The sequence below is a fragment of the Sinocyclocheilus rhinocerous genome, unplaced genomic scaffold (assembly GCF_001515625.1).
Source record: "Sinocyclocheilus rhinocerous isolate Xijiao unplaced genomic scaffold, SAMN03320098_v1.1 scaffold38, whole genome shotgun sequence".
NCBI classification, from domain to species: Eukaryota; Metazoa; Chordata; class Actinopteri; order Cypriniformes; family Cyprinidae; genus Sinocyclocheilus; species Sinocyclocheilus rhinocerous.
Window position 1 is genome coordinate 267,163 of NW_015666482.1, and position 26,453 is coordinate 293,615.

At 35.1% G+C, this 26,453-nt stretch overlaps 2 protein-coding genes across 4 annotated transcripts in view; one reads left to right on the forward strand and one right to left on the reverse strand.

Annotated features, from left to right (window-relative positions):
- Positions 1 to 802: 802 nt before the first annotated feature.
- Positions 803 to 10,806, forward strand: LOC107732296 (coiled-coil domain-containing protein 77). Of its 3 annotated transcripts, XM_016543575.1 has the most exons (13): positions 803 to 1,417; positions 2,018 to 2,065; positions 2,271 to 2,448; positions 2,690 to 2,832; positions 2,908 to 3,004; positions 3,122 to 3,203; positions 3,338 to 3,420; positions 5,181 to 5,329; positions 5,403 to 5,652; positions 8,429 to 8,554; positions 8,868 to 8,948; positions 9,280 to 9,351; positions 10,243 to 10,806. In XM_016543575.1, the coding sequence occupies exons 2-13, from the start codon at positions 2,031 to 2,033 to the stop codon at positions 10,387 to 10,389; spliced, it is 1,443 nt and encodes a 480-aa protein (XP_016399061.1). In that variant the 5' UTR covers positions 803 to 1,417; positions 2,018 to 2,030; the 3' UTR covers positions 10,390 to 10,806. The 3 variants fall into 3 exon arrangements, with proteins under 3 accessions (XP_016399061.1, XP_016399059.1, XP_016399060.1); XM_016543573.1 differs by lacking the exon at positions 9,280 to 9,351 and having other exon boundaries at positions 816 to 1,417; positions 8,868 to 9,020; positions 10,243 to 10,804; XM_016543574.1 differs by lacking the exons at positions 803 to 1,417; positions 9,280 to 9,351 and adding an exon at positions 1,439 to 1,519 and having other exon boundaries at positions 8,868 to 9,020; positions 10,243 to 10,804.
- A 1,466-nt stretch (positions 10,807 to 12,272) lies between these two features.
- The window catches only part of ankrd26 (ankyrin repeat domain containing 26), a 44,231-nt gene continuing 30,050 nt past the window's right edge, over positions 12,273 to 26,453 (reverse strand). Inside the window, exons 32-45 of the mRNA XM_016543538.1 lie at positions 25,225 to 25,611; positions 24,555 to 25,136; positions 23,951 to 24,103; positions 23,567 to 23,742; positions 22,432 to 22,525; positions 21,758 to 21,835; positions 20,774 to 20,908; positions 19,970 to 20,082; positions 17,773 to 17,914; positions 17,324 to 17,614; positions 16,157 to 16,392; positions 14,917 to 15,148; positions 13,099 to 13,144; positions 12,273 to 12,653 (exon numbers count right to left, since the gene is read on the reverse strand). Of these exons, the coding sequence (XP_016399024.1) occupies positions 12,499 to 12,653; positions 13,099 to 13,144; positions 14,917 to 15,148; positions 16,157 to 16,392; positions 17,324 to 17,614; positions 17,773 to 17,914; positions 19,970 to 20,082; positions 20,774 to 20,908; positions 21,758 to 21,835; positions 22,432 to 22,525; positions 23,567 to 23,742; positions 23,951 to 24,103; positions 24,555 to 25,136; positions 25,225 to 25,611 (2,820 nt within the window). The 3' untranslated portion in view covers positions 12,273 to 12,498. The remainder of the gene's footprint in view (positions 12,654 to 13,098; positions 13,145 to 14,916; positions 15,149 to 16,156; positions 16,393 to 17,323; positions 17,615 to 17,772; positions 17,915 to 19,969; positions 20,083 to 20,773; positions 20,909 to 21,757; positions 21,836 to 22,431; positions 22,526 to 23,566; positions 23,743 to 23,950; positions 24,104 to 24,554; positions 25,137 to 25,224; positions 25,612 to 26,453) is intronic.

The window sequence follows — 26,453 nt, forward strand, 5'->3', positions numbered from 1 at the left end:
GAAGATACAAAGTTGCCCTTGTTTTACTCTAAGCAGAAATGGGCCTCAGTGAATTGTATGCTTGTGCAGTTATGTAAAAGTCTATTTTTAGCTGTTGTGAGCTATGCTTTATACATTGCTACACTATTGACAAATTTCGCAAATATGACCACACCTTTACAATTACATTGTTTATGTTTTACTCTGGAAACAGGTTTTCAAATGCAAAACATGATTTAAATTTTACACGCTTGAGTATTTAACTAATAAAATTCAATGCAGTTAATTAACATATATGATATTTGTAAGTAAAATCATTTCAGATGAACAGGAAAAATAAAATGGCTCAAAAATAGCTTAAAAGCATGTAAAAAATCAAAACACAACAAACAAAAATACAAAATCCGAAGACACCATGGACACTTCCTGTGTGGACAGGAATTATAATGGGGACTGATTTCGTGACTAGGGCTGCAAAACGATTAATCGCGATTAATCGATTCAAAAATAAAAGTTTATGTTTACATACTATAAGTGTGTACTGTGTATATTTATTAGGTATATATAAATACACACACATAAAAGGATTTTTTATTTTGCATATACAAATGTATATAAATATCCATATATATATATAATATTTTATATCATATTATATAAACATCCTTAGAAATAATTATAATATCATATTATAATTATAATAATATACAACTGTATATACACATGATTACAATATAATATGTGCATTTTTGGACCGAAAATGCTGTCTAGATAGGCAGCACATAACGTTTTGAAACACAGCCAGAAACTGACCCGAAACTCATGAAAACAACACAAGCCTAAGAGCACGTAACACTACTCGTCTTGCTGTGGTTTGGGGTGTTTGTTGACTCATTATAATTACTGAGGATTAAATTATGAACGATAATAATAATAATGAGCGTGAACTCACTGTGCTGTAGCGGCGCTGCGTCTGCGCAGAAACAGCTGCATTAGTGACTTTCCTGCTCAATTTCACGCCTCTCCACCCGATTCTAAACATATTCAAGCGGGAAAAGATCTCTGCCATGTTTTTCTTCGAAATAAATGAAGAAGCAAGACAGTGCTACTACTTTGACCTGAGCATGACTCCTCCTGCGCTGCTAAGCATTAGCTCACATGCTAGCAGCAGCTGTCAAACATGTTTTTCTAGCTCTAAAGGGCACGTAGGAGATCCGTGTATGGCTCTTATCTAAATCAATCCCCGTGCAGTGTTTGTGTGTGTGTGTGTCAGCAGGAAATAGTGTAGAACTGACAGGCGTCTGCTGCTGGAGTCTGACGCCAGGCTGCGTCGCTGTTGCGCACGCAGACAGAACGCGCTCGATTAAACACTGAGACTTCCGGTTTGTAACCGGCGTGTTTTAAAAGCGAGCGTCGAGCATACACACGCATGCAGAAGGTAACTATTACATAAACATTTGGCTTACCACGAGAATATTATTATAACAGTGATATAATCGTGTGAGCGTGCGGTAAATATTGGAAATGGCAGATGTAGCTGGTTAGTTAAATCATTAACGACCGCTATTTATGATATTTTGGTTTTATTGTGCAACATTAACTATTTATTGCACATCTGACAGGTTGATGAATACATAAAGTGACTAAAGTGATAATTTAAGCAGTTAATTCTATCGTTAAACAGTCTAAATAAACCTGTATATGTATAACGCTGTGTTCGTTCAAATGTCCCACGCAAAGCGTCACTGTTTACATGCCACCCAGAAGCGTGTCAGACTGAACACACCTGTATGTCAACAAAAGAGCTTTAGTTTGGGCTGTTCTTATGAATATTGATATATTGCGTGTTGTCTTTAATTTACCTTAATTTTAGATTAAAGTTTGATCGCCTACAGATTATTATGAGATAAAATCACCTTAAAAATTGATGTGTAAAATAATGTAATTTTCATTTATTTATTTTATTATTATGCTTTTTAATGTAGTTTGAGTGCATCACATTAAAGTCCTTTTTTTTTTTTAATAATAAAACATTTAGGCCATACACTGTGATGATGGATTCTTCTCCTACAAAGGAACGTAAAAGGTAAATATATATATATGTATGTATGTATGTCTATCTATCTATCTATCTATCTATCATCTGACTATCTATCTATCTATCTATTTTATCTATCATCTGACTATCTATCTATCTATCTATCTACAGATATAATTTCAGATAACATTATCTGAAATCCCAAATGCCACTCTTTTAAGCGTCTCATCCTCTTTTTCTCTGTTCGGGTCAGTCCTGAGCTCAGCCTGCAGCGTGAGTCTCCGCTGCCCTCCGTCTCTGAGCGTCTGGCGTATCTGCGGCCATCCCGCGAGCTGCTGGACTTCTACAGGCAGAAGGTGGCGCAGTTTGATGGAGAACATGATGACCTGCTGCAGATGCTGGAGAAGTGCAGGAGCACCGCGGAGGAGCAGGTGACCGCCTGTCACTGTCACCTGGATGATGTTCCTGCTCTGTTCTAGCATTTGTTCGTGGTTGTTGTATTATTGTTTTGTGTGTGTGTTTGTGCAGCATCAGTTGCAGTGGGAGGTGCGTCAGCGCGAGGAGGAGATCGGCAGGTGACCTCCTGTCACTGTCACCTGGATGATGTTCCTGCTCTGTTCTAGCATTTGTTCGTGGTTGTTGTATTATTGTTTTGTGTGTGTGTTTGTGCAGCATCAGTTGCAGTGGGAGGTGCGTCAGCGCGAGGAGGAGATCGCAGAGCTCCAGAACGCTCTCAGTGACATGCAGGTGTATCTGTTCCAGGAGCGAGAGCAGGCGCTGCGACTGTACGCCGAGAACGACCGCCTCAAAATCAGGTCAGATGTCCCGTCATCACAGAGACCAGAGCACAGACATGATATCTGAAGCTGAAGTGCTTTTTATCGTCACAGAGAGCTGGAGGACCGGAAAAAGATCCAGCATCTTCTAGCGCTGGTGGGTCCAGATCCAGGCGAGATCACGTATTTCCATCGCGAGCCTCCACACAAGGTTCAAAACAACACACATCAACCTGATTTTGATATTATATATAGCCATTTGGGAAGTATTATGCTTGGTTTTTATGTTTTCATGAATTCAGTTTGTTTTGTAATAATATGGTTTTAGGTCACAGTCCCTCAGAAGAAGGTCCAGCTGAGATCACACGAGGAATCAAAGGTGGTGAAACCGAGGCCTGTATCAGTGAAAGGTCCGCCTTCACCTTTATTCTGTTTCATATTTAGTAACTAGTGACTAATTTGCGGTGGTTTTATGGGTGCATTGATACATTCATAATATTTTGAGATTCTGTACTTTAAGAGCTTGTGGCGTTTCAAACTACAGGAAGCAAGAAATCGTCCAGAGAAGGAGAAGATGCCACAATTTCAGAGCAGTACAAGAGAGACAACCAGACGTTACTGCTGCAGGTGTGTGTCTCATGGTCAACAAGGCTGCATTTATTTGATCTAAAATCAGTTATACTGTGAAATATTATTATAATTTAAAATATTTGTTTTCTATGTTGAATATATTTTAAAATGTAATTTATTTCTGTGAATTTTCAGCATTATTACTCCAGTCTTCAGTGTCACACGATCCATCAAAAATGTTAGTTTATATTGATAAATGTATTAAGGATTAACTTTCTTAAATTTATTTTAATGCTCAACATAAAATTAATTTGCAAATACACATTGAATAAAAATGTTTTATCGTATATAGTTTATATAATTTATAGTTTACTAATTTATAGTATTAGAAATATATATATATATAGATGCACATAATATGTTGGCATACATATAATTTGCTTTCATTTATACATTTTTTGCCAAATAAGCATTTTTTATTTATTTACTTATTTAACCAGGAAGGTCCCATTGATGTACAGTATCTCTTCTACCAGGGAGTCCTGGTCAAGATAGGCAGCAAAGGACAAATTTACAAAGAAATACACATCAGCACACAATGAACAAACATGAAACACAAAAACAAATCTAAAAACAATTCAAGTCCTAGTCAGTTATTAAAACATGTACACTGTTCTATATAAACAGACTTTAAAATATTTTTAAACATAGCGAGAGCTGGTAAAGCTTCCATGTGTAATGTACCTTGAAGTTCATTTCATAAATACGGATCATAATTAGAAAATGCAGAACGACCTATCTCTGTATGAAAAATCGGCATCTTAAGTAAGAGTTTATCTGTTGATCTGGTATTATAAATATTTGTGCAGTATGTCAACAAACTAGATATATACTGTGGTAATTTACCCACTAAAGCTTTTAAACTAAAAATTAACATGTTTTTTTCTAAGTCCAATTTGTCATTTCATATAAATTACAGTGATGTTTGCGAACACTTGTACCAGTAACAAATCGTAAAGCAGTGTGATAAACTACATCCAATTTTTTCAAAACATTCAGAGATGCATGCATATAAATTATATCACCATGGTCCAATACTGATAGAAGAGTACTTTCTACTAAACAACAAAGGAGAATTTTTTTTTAAACGAATGTTTTAAGCATGTTTTAATTAAATATATATATTATTTATTATTATTATTATATTTTAAATATACATTTTTATGAAAAGTTTTATTTTTGTATAATATAAATATTTTTATTTTATTATTTAGTTTTAAATTAAAAAAATATGTAATAATTTTCATTATTATTTTATAAAAAATATTATATAAATATAGATGTACATAATGTGTAGGTGTACATATACATATAAATGAAAGCAAATTATATGTATATTTGTGCAATATTTATTTCTATATTTTAAATATCAATTTTTATGAATGGTTTTAAATTAAAAATGTTAAATATTATTTTTATATAATATAAATATAAATATTTTTATTATTTAATTTTAAATGTAAAAATATAATAATTTTAATTATAGTATTTTATATAAATATATAAATATAGATGTACATGTGTAGATGTACATATAATTTGCTTTCATTTATATTTTTTGAGCAGAACGAACATGTTTTAATTGTTAAATTGTCTATAAATATAGATGTACATAATGTGTAGGTATACATATAATTAGCTTTAATTTAGAAAAAAAATTTGTGCAGAATAAACATTTAAATTTAATAAGCATGTGCTAATTTTAAAAAAAGTAGCTTGGCATGTGTTGAATGGCTGCTGTTGTTGTATGAGTCCAGGTGGAGGCGCTGCAGGCTCAGCTGGAGGAGCAGACGCGTCTGGCTAAAGAGCAGGTGGAGGCGCTGCTGGAGGACCGACGCATTCATCAGGAGGAGAGACAGGTACAGCACCAGCGCGACCAGGACACAATCACGGCCCTCACCGACAAGTAAGTTCATCCCTCCTCCTGATTCAACAAACCCCGAGCACCAGGCTTGAGCGAGACTCTGCCTCATGTTCAGACTGCAGCGCACGCAGAACCTGCTGTACGAGAGCACCAGGGACTTCCTGCAGCTGAAGTTTGAGAGTCGAGCTCACGAGAAGAGCTGGATGCTGGAGAAGGACCGTCTGCTGCGAGAGCTGGACTCCTGTCAGGAGCGGCTGCGAGAGGAGCGCAGTTTCCCCGAGCAGCCTCCGCCTCTGTCTGCAGACGCCCCGTTCATCTCACAGCCCAGACACGAGAGCAGCCACACTCACCGGGAGGAGATCCGGGTCAGACAGCTCCCATTTCCTTCTTCATTTAAGTAACTTAGGTTTTTGGAATGGCACAAATGCCTGGTTTAAGGCAGAACTTTTAATGCCAAAGACTCCCAAATATGATGATGATGATAAACCCACTTATTAAATAATAAAGTCAGCTATATATTTAAAACTCATTTATAATATGTGAGAAAAATAATGTGATATGTTTTTAAAGAAATAACTATTTGCCATTTACATTAACATATTAAAGCCTAAGATAAAGTATTGTTATATATACTGTATGCATGTATATATATTAGTGCTGGGCAACGATTAAAGGCAGGGTATGTGATTTTTCAAAAACACTTTAGAAAACTGATTCGGGCCGAATAGCAAAACAAACTTGTAACCAATCAGCAATAAGGTGCGTGTCTACTCGTCTCGTGATGTGGAGGAGAGAGCTTTCAGTGCATGGGACGGACATTAGCCGAGCCGAGCGACAGAAAGATAGAGATGGCGGATAAAAAAACAAAAGAGGAAAACGTCTGCGGAACGACAAGGCAAGAAGTAGGACCCGTGTAAAATATTGGATCAGCTTTCCAGTGCTGGAGAGAACTCAAGGAGCGGAGGCCTGCGATCGGACGCCGAGGTTGCTATGTTTCTTCTCAGTAGGTGAGTAACACCGTGTCTACAACAACTAAAGTCTGCCTACACTGGACGCGATAAAACGACCGTTGAAAACCATTTGAAATGTGTGTCAGCACGGCATAAATTGAACCCCGCAGCAGTTTTCTGTCGGGGATTTGTTGCGCCGCGCCGCTCACGTCCGTAGACACGGTGTAACATTGGTTTTGCTTTCTTTCACAGAACTAATCGTTGCCTGGGTTGCGTACGTATATGTGGGGCGGAGCTATCAAAATAGGGGCAAGACCCTTTTGGGGTAGGGGCGTGTTTGTTTTGGTGATTTCAAATATCAACATTGGCTACCAGAAATCGCTTACTCTGCCTTTAATCGCATCCAAAATAAAAGTTTTTCTGTACATAATATATGTGTGTGTGTGTACTGTGTTTATTTATTATGTATATATAAATACACACACATGCATGTATATATTTAAGAAAAATGTTATGTTTGTATATTAAATATATTTATATATGATATGAACTATATGAATATAAATATATACATGTAATATTTTTTAAATATATACTGTATATGTGTGTCTTTATATGTACATAAATATACACAGTACACACTAACCCTATTATATAAACAAAAACTTTTATTTTTGATGCAATTTATCACGATTAATCGTTCCCCAGCACTTATATATATACTGTATGTGTGTGCATATATTCAAATGTATTTTTTAATTTTCTAAATATTTTTTTTATATTTTCCAGAACAATACTTTATCTTAGGCTTTAGTACATTGAACTATTTGTCATTTGCATTGTTATTCTTAAACATATCACATTATTTTTCTCACATATTATAAATGAGTTTTAAATATATAGCTGACTTTATTATTTAATATATATATATATTAGGGGTGTAACGGTACACAAACATGATGGTTCAGTACGTACCTCGGTTTTGACGTCACGGTTCGGTATGGTTTCAGTACAGCAGGAGGAAAAAATACTAAACATTTTTTTTAATTAAAGAATGGTTTACTGAACAAATGGCTTTTTCTTTAAATTCATTTACAATTAAAAAAAATTTCTAGGGATAAAATCTACCTCAGCTTCCGCTCTAAACTATAGAGAGCCCTTTTACATTACTATAAGGTTACAATTAACAACAGAGCACAAACTTAAATTCAATTACTGTTTATTTTTAACTATAATAATCAACACTCAAATTAAAAAAATTGTATGCAAACATGTAAATTTTTTAAATTAACTTCTAAATTATACAATTTCTATTTGTTGTTGAAATATAAGTCATAACTTGTTTCATAAAATATTTATTTAAACATACATTACATACTTAAGACATCACTTACAGGTAAAGTAAATATAATGAAGTACAGTCTAATATTTGGCAAAATGCTCTTCACTAGACTTCATTTCTCTGGCAAATAACGAGCTGGAGACACTGATTGCCTGAGGTAAATAACATGCTGCGTGACATTTTGTTTACAAGCTGTTTTCATGACATCTTTCTGCGGTTGAAGCACTGATTGAGTGATTACGTGAGGCAGGAGATGTTCATTCATGTTTATTTCGCGTTAAAACTAGTAATAAAGATGAAGGGATGATCGCGCTCAATCGTGCCCCGTGCTGCTGTTAGAACCGAGGCTTCTGTACAGCGAGCTGTCTCGTCTCATCAAAAAGCGCCAAAACGGCATTTATTGTCTGTCTGAATTTCCTGAAAAAATACCGGAACGATTTGTTCGATACACGTGCGTATCGACCCGTACCGAAAATATTTGGTATGAATACGTGTACGGTTACACACACACACACACATATATATATATATATATAATTCAAATGTATTTTTATATATATATATATATATATATACACACAGTGTATTTTTGAAAACCTCTGGTGTACAGGAGCCACATTTGTCTTTGTGCAAATGATTAAATATATTAACAAACTTATGCATAGGTATGCATAATAATTGTACAGGTAAATTACATAGTTTTAAAATGTATAATATTTTTGTGCAGGGTAAGCATGCTTTAGTTGAAAACTCTTTTATAAGGAGGAATCACATTCTCCTTCATCTTTTGAAACAAGACTTTATCCAGGTCTCACAAGTGGTTTTGTTTTTTTGTTTTTTTCCCAGCAGGCTTTGCATGAGGAACTGAAACAGGCTCATAAACTGGCTGACATGTACCGAGAGCAGTGTGTGAATCTGGAGACGGACCTGTCCCAGATCAGAGAGGAGGGCGACGTGGGCCGAGAGATCTTCAAAGTATGCAAACAAACTCCTTCACCAGAAGAAAGCAAAGAAATGATTGATTAGCCACCCTCATGTATGCCTGTACTATTAACTTCTGCGGCTCACAAAAAACGAGATGTTCAGCTGATTGTCCTTGAGTCATACAGACAAGAGCAGCCTAAACATCATGCTAAATCTCTCCTTCTATGTTTATTTAAAAAAAGTACTGTTTCGAAGCACACCAGGGTGAGATGCTTTTGACATGAAAATATTTTGATATTTTATTGAAATGTCGAGGTTGCTTTAGTGTCAAACTAGCATCTGATTTTTGCACGTGTGTTTTTAGGAGCGCTCTGATAAGATTGCCAAACGTCTGCAGCTGATGACTAAACGTTATGAAGCTCTGGAGAAGAGACGAGCCATGGAGGTGGAGGGATTCAAGACCGATATCAAACTCCTGCGGCAGAAAGTCAAAGACGTGGAGAAATATCTCTTTAAAGTCAGTCATTTCTCTCATGCATCTCTGCTATTTAAGAATATATGAAGAGTTAATTTGCAAAAACCGATAACTCCATTTTTATTTTCAGAAATCACGTTTTTTTTATTGCGCATTCCAAGTAATATCAATCAAACTGCAGTAGTTGGGTTGTTTTGATTTTTAGTTTTAGTTATTTGAGCACTCAACTTAAACTAAATGAAAAATGCTGCCTTGGCAACTAGGTGAAATAAAATAAGTTTTTATATAAAAATATATGGAGGTGGAGGGATTCAAGACCGATATCAAACTCCTGCGGCAGAAAGTCAAAGACGTGGAGAAATATCTCTTTAAAGTCAGTCATTTCTCTCATGCATCTCTGCTATTTAAGAATATATGAAGAGTTAATTTGCAAAAACCGATAACTCCATTTTTATTTTCAGAAATCACGTTTTTTTTATTGCGCATTCCAAGTAATATCAATCAAACTGCAGTAGTTGGGTTGTTTTGATTGAGTAATAATAACTTAAACGAATACAGGTAATTTACAAAATTAAAGTTCATTCAAAGTATGTTTTTTTTTACATATTAAAAGTTTGTTTTATAGCAAAAGCAGATAACGCCAACAGTCGTTTTTTGGCAAAAGCAGATAACTCCACATTTCATGTTTTAGAGTTAAAAAAAAAAACTTGTTTAATCTTTGTAATTTCCTCAGATAACAATGTAGATGCCTGACACACGTTGTTGTTGTTGTGATGATAAACTGTATGGATGTGATTACACGCAATACACAGTGCTTTTCCCTCACCATTGTAACACGCTGCTTTTGCAAGGTTCCGTGAAAACGTTTCAGCTTTTATTTTCCTTTTTCGCCCTGAAGAATTCGTTAAAATGGATTTATCGGCTTCTGTTCAAAACCAACAAGGGCGCTTGTCGGCTTCTGCAGTAAAACGTGAACTCACGATGCCTTGAAAGTGGACAAAACCGGCTTTTTTGACAACGTGTTTAGGGTTCAGATCGCGCTATATGTGCAGAATAATGCACGGCAATCAGCTCTTTTTTTTTATAAGTGGCGTTTATCGTTTTTGCAAATGAACTCTTCATATGTCTCCTTAGCTTGAGGTTTTCAGCTTCACACAATCAGCTAAATTGTCTGATATCAATATATATGAAATTGGCAACTATTTGTTAGTCATTAATATTAGCATTAATTGATGCAGATTTTGATGGCTGTGTCTTTCACTAGTTGACACTCAATGTGGGCCCTGATCAAGACCTGGCGATTCTCCATGAAGTTCGACAGACCAACAGCCGCACGATAAAGGTCCAGAGTGAGCTGAAGAACCTGAGGGCCAAAATCTACAAACTGGAGAATGACCTGAGGTTCTGCTGAAGACTCGTGAGGAGGATCGATGAGATGAACCTCACACTATGTTCTTTAGTCAAATATCCATCCATTTGTATGATTTGGAGTATGAAGAACTTCTGAGACGCATCACTGACTGAATGATTCAGAGGAAAGCTGGACATCATAGAGCTGAGTGTTTATTTGTGCTGTTGAATTTTGTATATTAGATAAATAAAGGTTGCTTTTTGTGTTCATTATGAAAGTGATTCACCATTTTTGACTGGTCTGAGACAATAACAAACACAACAGTAAGGCCCATGTTCATTTTATAGCTTTTAAACATCTCAATTTAAACATCTGAAACCTCTCGAGACAAAAACAATACTGAAATGCTTGGAAGAGACTGAACATATTTCAGTTGACAAAAACTAAAACATACAGATGAATCTGCTGAAAACTATTAAAAACACGCTACTGTCATATTTCACCACAAAAAAAAAAAAAATCATTGTGCATAATGAAAACCAAGATTATTTTAAAGAGTTTTTGCACAGTTAACAGTTGTGCACATTTTCTGCTCCAATTGTCATTAACACACCAAAAATGTGTGTATATATATATATATATATATTTAGATATAGATATATAGCATGTTGCATGGTAGTGTCTGTTCTACTGAATTTAATTTGTCTAATCTAATATCTGAATCTAATACTGAATTTAAAAAAAACTTTTTTTAAATGCCAGCAATGAGAATTTGGTGGTAAAATCAGTTTAATTGTCTGTTTAAAGAAAATATCACAATGCAAAAAAACATTTTTTATTGACATTTTGCAAATTAAGCTTAAGCATTTTTTGTACAATTAATAATAAAGCAAATTTAATGTTATTTATATATTTGTTTCTATATATATTTTTATAAACCTATGTATATATATTAAAATTGTATATGCATTGTAGTTTTTGTTTTGATTTGTGTGTATATATATATATATATATATATACTTTAATAATTTTTAATTACAGTAATGTGAATTTGGGGGGTAAAATGTACTTAACTGTTAAGAAAATATGCAAAAAAAGATTTTTTTAATAACATTGTGCAAAATATAATTTATGCAACATCTAAAATATGACCTGGTGAGATTCAATCACACACACGAAAAGATTCAACCTGAGCACAGCGAAGCGGTGACACTGTCACATACTCTAGAAAATCACCAGATCATTGTCTAGTTTTGTCTCATTCAAGTATAGCATTAATTTCCCAAAAAACATCTCCAAATGAGTGTTTGGTCATTTGAAATTAAAATAAGTTGTGTATATATTGCACGATAACAGAATGTACCATTGTCATTACTTGGCAATAATATTAACGGTACAAATGTAACACTCTTTATAATATGCCTCGACTACAAAAACTATATACATAGTCAACTAAAACCCCACATATGATAAAAACAAAAGACTTTGGGGATGCAACACTGAAAGCTGCACTTCACACGTACCATAAAACCTCAGTGACGCTTGTATGGCTTCAACAACGACAGAATGACTTAAACACACAGTTCACTTGCTCCTGAGGCACAAAAGTGCATTGTCACACTCGATTAAAGATCACAAACTGATTGTAGTGTTGAAACTTTGGCCCTTTTGGTGGTCTGGACTAATACACAAGTCCAGACAGGCAGCCTCGTTTCAGAGTTTTTCACTCATTTTGACTCAGAAAAAATGGCGACGTTGGTTCCTGACCAGCAGGAATCAGTCCGGTGCCCGGGATTTTACAAGTATGAATATATTCTACTTTGATAATGAGCCTTTCGTTAAACAGACTCTGAAGAACATGTTCAGATAGACTTTGAGTATTAAAAGGAATAGTTCATCCAAAATGAAAATTTGCTTAAAATGTACTCAACTTTAAGTCCCATTAAGAAACAAACTCATTTTTAGTTGGCCAGCAAATTTTCATTTTTGGGTGAACTATTTCTTCAGTGACCATAAGGAGGCAGCATAACTGCTTTTAAAACACCAGCTTTAGTAAACAAACTCGTGTTTTCTCAAACTCTAGGTTTTTTAGGGTGGTCGAGTGGGTTTGTGGGTCAGCGATAAGGCGCTGGAGTTGATTGTGCTCACAGTGTGTGGACTGACCGCGGCTCAGATCCTGTAGTTCTTCTTCAGCACCTCCAGGTACTGTTGAGTGGCTCTGCTCACGGGGTCTGGCGGCTCCAGACTTACGTTCAGATTCTGAGAGCCAGAGGCCGATCCTACGGGAGACATGCGGGCACTTCCTCCTTCCAGCTCTCCTGTTACTGAGAGAATGACATGAGAAAGAAAATCACAAAAAAGTCACTTTTGAGGCCATTCACATTAATACAGAACACATTTTTGCTTGGACTTGAGTGGAGATCCAACCAGTCATCATGTAATTCTAACTTAAGGATCATAATAACCCTGTAAAGTCTGACATTTTAAAGTAAAGTCTGAAAAATGTATCTTTTTTTAACTGAACAGTTAATTAAACCTTCAGACAAAAAAAAACTTTTGCATGCATTTTGTTTGTATTTTATGGCTCATATAGTGTGATATAGGAGAATATGTCGTTTATACTACATATTTAAATTCTAATATAAATTAAATATATAAATTATGATAGATTATGATAGCTTGTAATCTAAACGAATGTGATCCTCATAACAGTAAAAAGGACTATTTACATAAAATACATGTAAACATTTTGTTGTAATAATGTCTCACCATAGTCCAGCTCCTTCGATATGTGCTTCTCCAGCTCCGTCTGCATCTGCAACAGGAACAGACCAATCAGATTACACATCTGACACATCTGATCTCATCAAACACGCATGTCCTAAAACTAGCACTCAGCCAGCTCTTTTTTTAAAGTTGTCACAGCGTTCATACTATAAAAATGTATAACCATGACTATGCAGATGCACCATGGTTTTGACACATCTGATTGGTCAAAATCCAAATGCTAGTAAAAGCATCCATTACCATTAAAAAATGTTGGGTTTTAAGGCAGCATTTATTTGATTTAAAATACAGTAAAACCAGAGAAATCGTAAAATATTATTACAATTTAAAATAGCTGTTTTTTATTTGAATACATTTTAAAATGTAATTTATGCCTGTGATCAAAGCTGAATTTCCAGCATCATTACTCCAGTATGTAATGTCACATGACCTGATTTTTTTTTTGCCTGAACAAACTCGGCCATAATGTAACCCTAGCTAGTGATATGATTTCATTTTATGATTTCATTAGTATAATATCAAATTAAGACTGGGGCAAAAAAAAAAAATCATCTGAATCATTTACACATTCATTTTAGTATGAAAAATTACCTCAAAAAGGATCAAATAAAGGGGTTCAAACTTTGACCAGTACAGCTAAGCACGTTACATCACATATTTGTTCATAAATCATAGATCTTGTTTAAATATAAATATTAAATATAGACATAATAGATACTCATGCTACTTCTGTAGTATATTTACTCTGCAGTATGTCGATTTTCTGTATCATTTAAATACCTAAATAAGCTACTACATTTGTCAAAATGTGCAGTAAACAACCAGAGCATCCCACAATGCAATGCGCTTGACTTTACCTTCCATTTCCAGTGTGATGAATGAACTCTCTGATCCAACTCCCAAAAGTTAAAATTTTTACACAAAATAATTAAAATGTAAAATGATTTATTATCTATAAAACTTCATTAAAACTAAAAAATATACTAAACTATTATAACTATTAAAATTTACTGCATATGCAATCATTAAAACAAAACCTGAAAAAATAAGAATAAACAAATTGAAAATAAAAAAATAAATAAAAATGACAAAAGCACGTAACAAAATTACAAAATTCAAACTAAAATTGAAATGAAAACAGAAAATATAAAAACAAAAGCTAATTCAAATATAAATAAATACGAATGAATAATACACAAATAACTAATTCTGAAGAAAGATAATGACTTTTTTCAGAAACGACTCGGTGTACTAAAAGCTGTAATGGCACAGGTAAGTCTTCAAACTCTGATCTAATTAAAATCTTACTAAAAATCCAGCATGATTTCTGACTCAACGTTTTCTCCCATAAACAGCTGTGTGAAGCCGCAGAGACACATTAAAGCAGGTGTGTGTGTGTGTGTGTGTGTTCTGACAGTCAGAGGTCTGCACACATCAGCTACACACCTGCTCAGGTATCAGGCTGCAGAGAGGACAGGTGAGAAACAGACTTTTGAGCTAGAAGCTGAAGATATCAGAGACAGAAGAGGTCATGAGTCCAGACAGCAGCCACAGGAAAAACAGACCAGGAGGTTATTTACTACGTTTATGAAGGGAAAGATAGTGGAAGGAGAAGATATATCATTGTTTGTTAGTCTTAGAATCACCACCTGGCATGGGATTTATTTTGGGTGGCTCTTCTAAAGCTAACAGTAAGTATTAGCTCATGGTTAGAGTTGAATGTTGAGTCAGTGTGGTGTAGGATTTGAAACCTGTTCACAATCTAAATGAGAGTCAAAGACTGCATGCGGCATCGCTCACCTTTGCCAGGTAGGCCTCTACGCGGCTGCTCTGGGATTCCCCTACCGTACCCAGCAGAGGCGTCCCGAGGCCCAGACTCCTGCTCAGGGGTCCTAGAGAGGCTCCGTACGCCCCCACATCCAGAGCGGGGCCTCCTAAACCGCCGTTCACTATACTGCTGGTGAGCAGAGATTTACTGCGCTGCCTCTCGCTCAGAAGCTTAGTGTTGGCCTCCGCTAACCGCTCGCTCGACCTGCACAAAATTAACAAAAAGACATTTTGGCACATTTTGAAAAACAAACAAACAAAAAAACAGTAAACCTTTATGAAACAGAAATAAATCAACTAAATACAGAAATAGCAGCCTATTTTTTAATTGGAAATATTTACTAGGGTTGATTAAAATAACAATAAAAATAATTTAGGGTAATTTTCATTTTTTTACTTTAAGAACTTATTCATGTTTGTTTTTTACTTATTTACTTATTTTTTTAACTTGGTAAGTTTATCATAATTTTCTGTGCCTCCCTTAATATGCTTTAAAATCATATTTATTTCTAATGTAATTGTACTATTTACTATTTTTTATTTGATTAATTTATTTGTACTTATTATTTTAGCTCTGCTTTGTAAATTGATCATTTTCTGCACATTTCTTTGAAATAATATTTCTTTATATTTGACAATTTTCATTTATATATTTTATATATATTTATTTTCTTTACCTGGTAGATGTATCATCATTTTCTGTGACTCCCTTGATAGGTTTTGAAATAATATTTATTTTTTATGTATTCGTTTTTACATTTTACAATTTTTATTTACTTTTTTATTTTAGTAATTTATTTATATTTATTTATATCATGATTTTCTGCATCTTCCTCGATATGCACTGAAATAATATTTATTTATTTATATTTTATTTTATTAATTTATTTGTATTTATTTTTTATTTTACTTGCTAAATTTACCATAATTTTCTGATTATCTTTACATATTTTGAAATAATATGTATTATTTTATTTATATTTTGCTATTTTTATTTATTTTTTATTTGAATAATTTATTAGAATTGATTATTTTTATAATTTTCTGCACCTGATAGGCATTGAAATAATTGCCATTAAACTCCTTTTTTTTGTGGCTAATGCAACTAATTTCAATTTTTGAATCTGAAAATGTGATTGAGCTGTGATTATAATGAAGACAAACAGTATTTCTAAATATAATTCTGAGGACTGGCTCCCATGATGCCTCTCACCTCTCTAGTTTGGCGGCCAGACTCTTGCGGAGATGGAGCTCTTCGCTGTACAGCTGTTTGTAGCGCTCCAGCTCTGTGCGGCTGGAGTCTCTCTGAAGCAGACTGTCCTGCTGAACGCTGCGTAAACGGCTGAGCTCTCCCTCCAGATCCCTGATGCGCTGCTCGTGCTGAGCGCGCTGACTGGCCTCATTAGCAGCTTTCATCTGCTCCAGAGCTTCCTGAGATGCCGCCTGCGTCTGATGAAGGAAACACACAAACAGTGTCTAAAACATCATAATAAACAAAATAATTATAATTATCTTATATTTTAGAAATATATAATATTCTATATAAACAAAATAATTATAATTATCTTTATAAAATAATACATTTTGTTTTTAACTTGTAAAATAAAAAATAAAAAAATAAAATGCTGTATGTGTGAAACATAAAATCTCATGATGAAAAAAATTATTTTATCAACTTTAAAAGGAGAATTATAATTATTCTATAAAGTAATATTTTATATTTAAATAAAATATATAATATTATAAAATAAAATAATAATACATTTTGTTTTTTAACTTGTAAAATAATAAAAATAATAAATAAATAAAATAAAATGCTGTCTGTGTGAAACAAAATCTCAAAATGAAGAAAATGATTATATCAACTTTATAAGGAGAATTATTATAATTATTCTATAAAGTAATATTTTATATTTAAATAAAATATATAATATTATAAAATAAAATAACAAAATATAATGCCTGCATGAAACCATGTCTAAAAATGTATAAAAAACAAAATTATTCTAATTACTCTAATTAATATATATATAAAATAAATAATAATAAAATAACAGTAAACAAAATAAGATAATGTCTGCATGTGAAGAGTGAAAAATACATAAATAATAAGCAAAATTATTCTAATAAATTTTTACAAATAATATTTTATACTTAAAATGTAAAATAAAATATAAATAAAATAAAATGAGTTATCATTTTTGCATAATGTGACTGAAACCGGCCAGTAACGATTTTGTATTTGCTTGCTTTTTCACTTCTATTTGGTGCTTAATGATCATTTACTTTGGATTTGCATAGAAATATGTAACAACAATAAACACAATGCTAAAGTGAGCGCATTCTGGTGAATGTTGAGTCTCTGACTCATGTTGTGTACCTGCAGGAAGAGGTTGACCTCCTCTAGTTTGTGGCGGATCTCCTGTCGGGCTCTTTCCTCCGTCTCCCGGCGGTACTGCTCGGCCTGGCTCTGGTCCATCACACCGGCCTCCAGCTGCCGCCGCAGACTGGCCACCTCCTCCTCCAGCTGCCTCTTGCTGCGCTCCAGCTGCTCGTGGCTTCGGCTCAGGCTCTTCACAGACGACAGCTTCTCCTTCAGCTGTCTGTTCACCTCCTCCAGCTGCGAGCAGCGCGACGCCTCCCGCTCGTACTGAGACTGCAGCTCATCCACCTGCGCCAGAGGAAGGTGGCAACAGGTTCGGACGCAAGCAGAACAGGAGGAAATAAAGAGACTATATCAAGTTTGCTTGCTTTTATCTCATCTAACAGTCTTAAAACTGACCAAAAAATGTTGCAAAGGTCTGTAAATGGCTAAAGCTGAGACTGTACCCGAGTCTTCATTCTGCTGACGGCGCTCTCTGCCTCCAGACGGTGGCTCATGTCTGCTCTGAAGCTGCCCAGAGGAGAGTCCAGCTGTCCACCGCCCTGTTCCCGCAGCTGCTTCTTAGCCGTTTTCAACAGTGTCTTCAACCTGACACACACACACACACACACAGAAAGAGAGACTGAAATTAGAGACATTCTGTAACAGTGTTGTTATTGGTTTTATATTTTCATATATGAAACCATGATCCGCACTCACAAAAATAGACTTCTTTCTTCCTGCTGGTGATGAATGTAAAATAAAACGTTAAATGAAGACTATTTTTGTTAGTGCCGGTCATTGTTTCTTATACGAAGTAATTAAATAGATCGATGCACCAAAATTGCAAAAGTGACAAAAGAGCGGGGTGCAAACAGCTTTGTATACTTTTTTTTTGTTATAAATTGAAATAAAGCTGAAATAAAATAAAATATAAATATTTGATGCAAAATGCAAATGAAGTATTAGAAATGTTGGTTTAGCAGCTAAATTAAGTTCTAAAATGACAAACTAAAACTGAAAAAAAAAATGATTAAAGCTAAATAGAAATACTTAATACAAACTAATAAAAATGACAAAAATACAAAACAAATTTACTTAATGTAAGATTAAATGAAAAATAAAAACAAAATCTTATTAATAAGTATTAATATACAAGATATTAATAAATATTGTAATAGAATATATAAATAGAATAAATAATATTATAATAGAGTATTTTTTTAAAAAGAACACTGCTGCTTGCATTTGAAGTCAATTAAACCATGAGATATAGGTACCTATGTCCTGTGTGTGTGTGTGTGTGTGTGTGTATATATATGTTACTTAACACAAGCTAAAAACATTACAAAAGCTCATAACAAAATTACTTAAATTAAAATATAAAAACAAAAGGCTATTATCAATAAATATCAATATATACAACACATTAATAAATAATATAATTGTATATAAGTACTTAGGGTTGGGCGATATGGCCAAAAAAATTATCACGATAATGTTTTTCATATCAGTCGATATCAATAATTAACACGATAAATGTCAAATCTTTATTTCTTTCAAGTTTAAAGCCAGATTTTTGCTCCAAAGTGAAAGTTGTAGAAACAAGACCATTAATTTTCCTTAACAAAATAAATATCTTTAGGTAGCCTGTTTGTATGAAAAACAGTAGTCTAAAAACATTCAGTATAAATGCACACATGCTATAGCTTAATCAAACACATACTATAATTATATACCATTACTCCTGTAATAAAATTTAGTGTGAATATCCCAAATTTCTGCCACAATACCATGGTGCAGTGAGTGTTACTACAGTAAATCCATGGTAAATGATGGCGATGTGTAGATTGAAAAGCCTTCTGACTGTCTCGTTGCACACAGTGTTTCTCCTCTAAACTAGATTAAATCACCGAGTCATTTGTGTTCATCGCTGAATTCAAGCGCTTCACACTGAATCTCACAGTGCTGCTTAGTGCTCACGTGACTGAAGTAAACACATCTGCTCTAGTGGGCTCGCGCCGAGCGGCAGTTTGAACCGCGATCCGAGCGGATAAATGGTCCGTGTGGCGCGATTCAAATGAGTCACGCTGTTTCGTGGCGCATAAACATTATATAGAACATTTATCGAACTCTTCATATCGAGGAAAATTATATCGTGATAATTATCGTTATCGAATTATCGCCCAGCCCTATAAGTACTATATATATATTAGTCAACGAAGGTCTTTCGGTGATTGTGATTTCTTTATAATCTTTCACTAAAATGAAATAACCTGCTCCACCAGTTAAACAACTTGGTTTTTAAATGATCCCTCTTACTTTTTCTCATTTCCACCATAATTAACATGGATAAAAAGAATAATGACATGATTATTTGTGCTGTCAAATATCCTGTAACACTTTTTTCTAAATATATCAGTTTTCAAATGCTGTATGAAGGTTTTTCGCACTATACACACAGCTGTAAGTCATTCTGCAGCACTGCAGCAGCACAAAAGACAGGCTTGGAGTCAGTCCTGCTAAGATAAAGCAATGTGCACTGTATGTGTGTGTCTCACAGATTCACAAGCAGGAGGATCCGCATAGCCGGCTTCTCTACATACTCAAACACGTCTACAGGTGTAGAGCTGCAGCAGTCGGGGTTAAAGGTTAAAGGGTCACCTGTACATTTCCTTCTGAAGGTCAGTGTTTCTCTTCATCTCCTGCTCCAGACGGGTGTCCACAGATTTCTTCTGCTCGGCTAGTTTTTTGGCCTTTTTCTTCTCGAGCTCCATCTAAAATACAGAGAGAGGACACATTTGTTAGAAACTCTTGGCCACAAGACACTTTGGCATGTGTTCCACTGTGTGATATGAAATATCACCAATAATATTTTCATCTAATAATATTTTTAACAGTATATTCCTCTATACATACACTACCATTCAAAGTTTGGGGTCGGTACAATTGATGTTTTTGAAAGAAGTCTCTTCTGCTCACCAAGGTTGAATTAGTTGATCAGAAATACAGAAAAATTGTGAAATATCATTACAATTTAAAAGAACAGTTTTCTATTTGAATATATTGTAAAATGTAATTAATTGCTATGATCAAAGCTGAATTTTCAGCATCATTACTCCAGTCTTCAGTGTCACATGATCCTTCAGAAATCATTCTAATATGCTGATTTGCTGCTCACGAAACATTTGATTATTATCAGTGTTGAAAACAGTTGTGCTGCTTCATATTAATTTTACTGATCAATTTAATGAATCCCTGCTGAATAAAAGTATTTATTTCTTTATTTAAAAGAAAAAACAGAAAAACAAAAAAGAAAAATAAATGTATTGACCCCAAATGACTGAATGGTACTGCATTATATAAATTTCAAAGTAAAAGAACAAACATTCATTCCATATTTTATGAAAATATCAGGTGTAATTCAATGACACATTTTGGATGGGCATTATTGTATCTTTCTGGCACCTGATTGGTCAGTTCTCCTTTCTCTTTCTCCAGCTCAGAGAGGCGGAGTCCCAGTCGTGAGCGGCTCTTTAGCTCCTCCTCCCACAGTGCTTGTGAGTCCTGGGCATTATGGGATAGCATACTCTGCTTCTGCACCTGGAGAGGAGGACCGCAATGAAAAAACAGATAATATTTTCCTGTAGCACTACGAATCAGGGTTATTATCGCTAACTAAATCAAAGACTAAAAAAAGAGAGAAAAAAAAAAACACACATCAAGGGATAGTTCACCCAAAAATGAAAATTCTGTCATTAATTACTAAAGAAAACAAACATAACTTTATTCAACAATTCTTCTCCTCATGCATTGTGATACTCTCTGCACAATGGCGGCGCTCATTGGGATGAGGAGGAGAAGAATTGTTGAATAAAGTTATTTTTGCTTTCTTTGCGCACAAAAAATATTCTCGTAGCTTCGGAAAATTACGTTTGAACCACTGATGTCCCATGGACTTTTACCGATGTCCTTGCTACATTTCTGAGCCTGGGAACATTGCAGTTGCGTTGCTGTCTATGGAGGGTCAGAGAGCTCTCGGATTTCATCAAAAATATCTTAATTTGTGTTCTGAAGATGAACGAAGGTCTTACGGGTTTGGAACGACATGAGGGTGAGTAATTAATTACTGAATTTTCATTTTTGGGCGAACTATCCCTTTAAGGTAAAGTACTAAAATTAAATAAATACAGACATATTTAAAAAAACAAATATGCTAAAAATTATTTTTAGTAACAAAATTACTAAAACTTTCTCTAAAATTAAAATTAATAAGAAAATCAAAAAAAAAAAATCTAATTTAAAATATTAACAAAAACTAATAGTATATCAGTGATACTAAATATCACTGCTATGAATAAACTGAAATTCAGTTTCTCAGTCTATCCTCTCTTCATCCATTGCATTTAGATGCATTTTGAAGCATTGTGACAGGTTTATTATAAAGTTCACCTCTTGGTTGAGTTGTTCTTCTAGCGTCATCTTACTGCTCTGGAGGTTTGTTACGAGATCTTCCAAACGATTCCTGACCTGAGAACCATCACAGATGTCAATATGCAACAGGATCTGATGGGTTCAATTCACTCTCTGAACAAAGTACTTCATGCAGATCTAGATCTACTTTAGATCTCAGAAACCAGAAATGCAGAAGGTAGAGAGTTTACAATCAATGCAAATCAACCTAAACCCTAACCCACCACCAAAACGGAGAAAATACCCCACTAACAACCATACTAGAGAAAAGCAATAAAGCATACAGACACTTTATTGTTTCTTGTTCATTTAAAGAGTAAATCACAGTAAGATTTGAGGTCCTGAAGAGCTGTAATTCACAGTAAAGAAAGAAGAGCCAAAAAATGAACTGTTAGAATCACAGCTAGATGTTTGATACCAACCCCTTCTCCAGGTGATGAGCCTGATAGCTGTGAAAAGACCGACTACATCAGTTTATATGAAATCTCCTCTCTGACTGACTCACATGTACAGTCAAGCTCATTCTGCACTGGCACATTTAAACAGAGTTCATCTAAAGTGAAGCTCAGATGACTTAAGAGGGTAAAAGGAGGTTCTGTCAGGATTAACGTCTAAATCTACCATCATCAGCTGAGTCAGGACAGAGAACTCACCACAGCACCCTCCTGAACACCCTTCTGTAGCACCTCAATGCGGTTGGTCTGTTGTTTGGCCATGGCCTCCAGTCCGGCGTTCTCGATCTCTAACCTGCAGAGATATCATAATCACATGAACCATGATCAGATAGCTTAGAAGTTGATTACAGTTAATAATGATGGACACTTTTGTGTTGCTTAGCTGATGGATGTAAGATGATAGAGAACAAGGTGCTTCGTTTGAATGCATTTTTATTACAAAAACGTAAAAGTATGCAATAAATGGCATTACTGAAATATTTAAATATGGAAATAAATATATTATTCCAATGAAATACTTTAATATTATCCAACGAATTATTACTTAAATATATAAATATGAATATAAATATATTTTGAAAATATTCATTTTAATTTCAATAACTTAATACGCAATAAGTGACTACTGAAATATATGAAAATAAATACAATATACATATTCATTTAATGTAAATGACTTACCTTAATAGTATGCACTAAATATCATTACTATATGAATCTGAACATGAATCTAAATATTCGTATCATTTTCACATAAATAATTATGCAATATATTACTACTAAAATATGTAAATGTAAATATATATATATATATACTAGTGCTGTCAAACGATTAATCGCAATTAATCGCATCCAAAATAAAAGTTTTTGTTTACATAATAAATATACACAGTACACACACATACTGTATATTATGTTTATATAAATACAAACACATGCACGTACATATTTAAGAAAAATATGTTATGTTTATATATAAAATATATTTATGTATAATATAAAATATAAAATATAAGAATATAAATATATAAATGTAAATATTTTTTAAAATATACTCTATGTGTGTGTCTTTATATATACATAATAAATATAGACAGTAGACATACATATATTATGTCAACAAAAACTTTTATTTTGGATGCAATTAATCGCGATTAATCGTATGACAGCACTAATATATACACACACATACATGCATTATTTTCTGTAATAAACGGTGTGATTTTAATTCTTCACGTCACTGATATCAGTACCATTGCTGTTACAGTGCAACCTATTACGTGAAGTCAATGAGTGAGTGTTTCTGCACCCAGTTTACACAAATTAATGGTACCTCTGCACCGCCTCCTCCAGCTGTTTAATGGTTTGCTCTTTGCCTGTAGAAGCAGCTAGCGCCTCCTCTAGTTTCTGAGCGGTACTGCAGGCTTCTCGCTCCTTATCGTCCAGAGAGCTCTTCAGCTGGCTGATGCGTTTCTCAGCCTGGACGTACACTTCCTCAGATTCCTGCAGCTGCAATTGAACACAAACAGAGTATAAGAGCAAGCAACTTGTAGTGTGGTGAGTGGTAACCCCACTTTTTTATATTGCTGAATTCAATAAATGAACATATATTGTTCAGGGAATGAAGGTACTCCGGTTAAACACAGATTGTACTGTTAATGACTGACACCAAACTGATCGGACAGTTTTCAGGAAGTATAAGAAGATTAATGGTTACCTTTCCCTTCAATCTGTCCATGTCCTTGAGTGTGCGCGCCTTCTCTTCCTCGAGATCATTACGGTACCGTGTGCTGACCTCCAGAGAAGCCTCACACATGGACAGCTTCTTCAGACAGTCAGCCAGCTCCTGCTGCAGCTGCCTCAGAGAAGCCTGCAAAAAAAACAACAGCTTAATGCTCTCATTGGATATCTAAAATTAAACGTATAACCTAAAATACCTAAAATCTTTTTTTATTATATTTATCATATTATTATGTATTATTGTTTTACATATATATTTTTACTATTATTTTTATTATTTAAAAAATTTTAAATTATTTTTGCATGAATTGTATTATTTTAATAACTTTTGACCACTGCTTAATCAACGAAATGTTTCTGGTGTGTTGTATATATCTTTGTATTTAACCTTTATGTATGTGCAGTTATCATGATTATTATTATTAAAATATATTAAATATATTACTAAATTTTTTTTTTTTTTATATATATAAAGCCCTTTAGTGACACAACAGGATGTTGGATGTTCTTCACTTACAGTAAATGCAGTGATACAGCCATTTCTAAAGAAAAAAACAGGAGACAATCTCGGTGTCCTCTACCTCTCTCTCAGCTTTCTCCTGCTCTAGTTTGTAGTTATGCTCTCTCAGCTCGCTGTTCGTCTTCGCCAGCTCTTTGCTTCTCTCCTCCACCAGGTGGACTCTCTCCTCTCCGTCTGCACGTATCTGGTTCAGCATTTCTGCAAAGTTTTGGTGCACATCTGTAACGGCTTTATCCTTCGCCGAGCCCTTGTTGAGCGCCTCCTCCAGCTGTTGTCGTAGCAGCGCGTTCTCGCTCTGAGCCTGGGCCAGTCTCTCCTGCATGGCTTCCTGTTTGGCCCCGGCACGGCTGGCCTGCTCCCGTTCATTCAGTACCGTGGCCTCCAGTTCTTTGAGTTTGGCCAGGGCCTGGTCTTTCTCCCGGGCCAGAGTCTCCAACAACACGCCTTTCTCAGCGACGGTCAGAGCATTACGGTGACACTCGTTCTCGAAGCTGTTGGCACGCGCCTCGGCCTTGCTGAGTTTCTGGGACAGGGACTGGATGGTGTCCCGTTGTGTACTGGACTCAAAGATGTGCTTTTCCTGCGCCCGCTGGTGCTCCTCACGGTCTCGCTGGAGAGTGCGCTCTGCATCCGTGCGTGAGGTCTGAGAGGTTGCAACAATAATAAAAGACAAATTGATAGCAGTTCCTAAAATCCCTTCCCTTTGGTTGAACAAAAAACCTGAAGCTGACCTGGCATCTCTCGGCCTCCTGTAGTGCCGCTTGAAGTCGTGCTCTGCTCGCCTCAGCCTCGGCCTCCAGTTGCTGCCTCACCTGCCTCTCGTGATCCAGTTTGCCCGTGATCACGGAGCATTCGGCCTTCAGCGCGCTCAGCTGCCCATTGTATTGGAATACGGTCTGGGCCAAGGCCTCCTCGCTCAGTTTCATGTCCCTGCGGGCGTCCTCCAGTCTCTCGCGAAGGGCGTCACACTCCTCCGCCAGCCGTGACTCTTCCTGTCGGCTGTGGCACTGCGAGCGGTCCAGCTCGGCCCGAGCTGCGTTCAGTTCATCCAGTAGGGCTCGGTTTTGTTGCATCAACTCTTGCTCACGGTCTGACGCCTCTGTTAGCTGGGACATGGCCTGAGCACAGCATCAGAAATGAACTCAGTTTAACATGAGACAAACACATTTTAGCATTTAAAAAAAAAAATTATATTATTTTTTTAAAAACGACAGAGCATGTGGCCTAGTTGCAACAGAGTGATTGGCTCTATAACTGTAAGTTAATGCCTAAGTGCAGGTCATTAGGACAAAGCCTGAAAATCTGACCAATCACATGTCAGCAAAAAGGATTAGAGCAATTGGGTTACACAGAAGATCTGCTGACTGCGTTTTATATGCGGTAAACCTAAATCATGAAGTTCATGTATTTGGTTTTAAAGTATTTGATTTAGGAAAATTGGCCATTTGTTCTCAATTATGCTCAATTATGACCAGGGCCGTCTTTAGCTGACGTGGGGCCCGGTGCGAGGTAGGGAGCGGGGCCCGGTGCGAGTGCACCAGTTGCACCCCCTAAAGGACAGCCCTGAATATGACGTCACTGCATACTTGACTGTAAAGATATGAAATCACTGCATATTGGTAAATTTGTTCTCAATTATGTTCATATTCATGGTTTCTTGGTTGGAATGTGCATATTGTAAAGCTATGATGTTGCTTTATGTGTCAGTAAACTATGACTTAACTACCAGTGTTGGGTAAGTTACTCTAAAAAAGTAATTAATTACTACTAGTTACTAATTACATCTTCAACAGTATAATTAGATTACTGTACAAATTACTCTCTCCAAAAAGTATTTAATTACTTATTGCTAAATCCTATATCAACCTCGACAAGTTAATGATACAAGGATAGACATGAAAAGGTTATTTTAATTCTTTCAAATAAATAATAGATAACTACATAAATTATTCTGGTCACA

What these genes read in the sequence shown, in the direction of transcription:
- LOC107732296 (XM_016543575.1), top strand. Translation starts at nt 2,031, where the DNA reads ATGATGGATTCTTCTCCTACAAAGGAACGTAAAAG. An exon ending in CCTACAAAGGAACGTAAAAG is followed by an intron (nt 2,066 to 2,270) that starts GTAAATATATAT and finishes TGTTCGGGTCAG; the next exon opens with TCCTGAGCTCAGCCTGCAGC. An exon ending in AACGACCGCCTCAAAATCAG is followed by an intron (nt 2,833 to 2,907) that starts GTCAGATGTCCC and finishes TTATCGTCACAG; the next exon opens with AGAGCTGGAGGACCGGAAAA.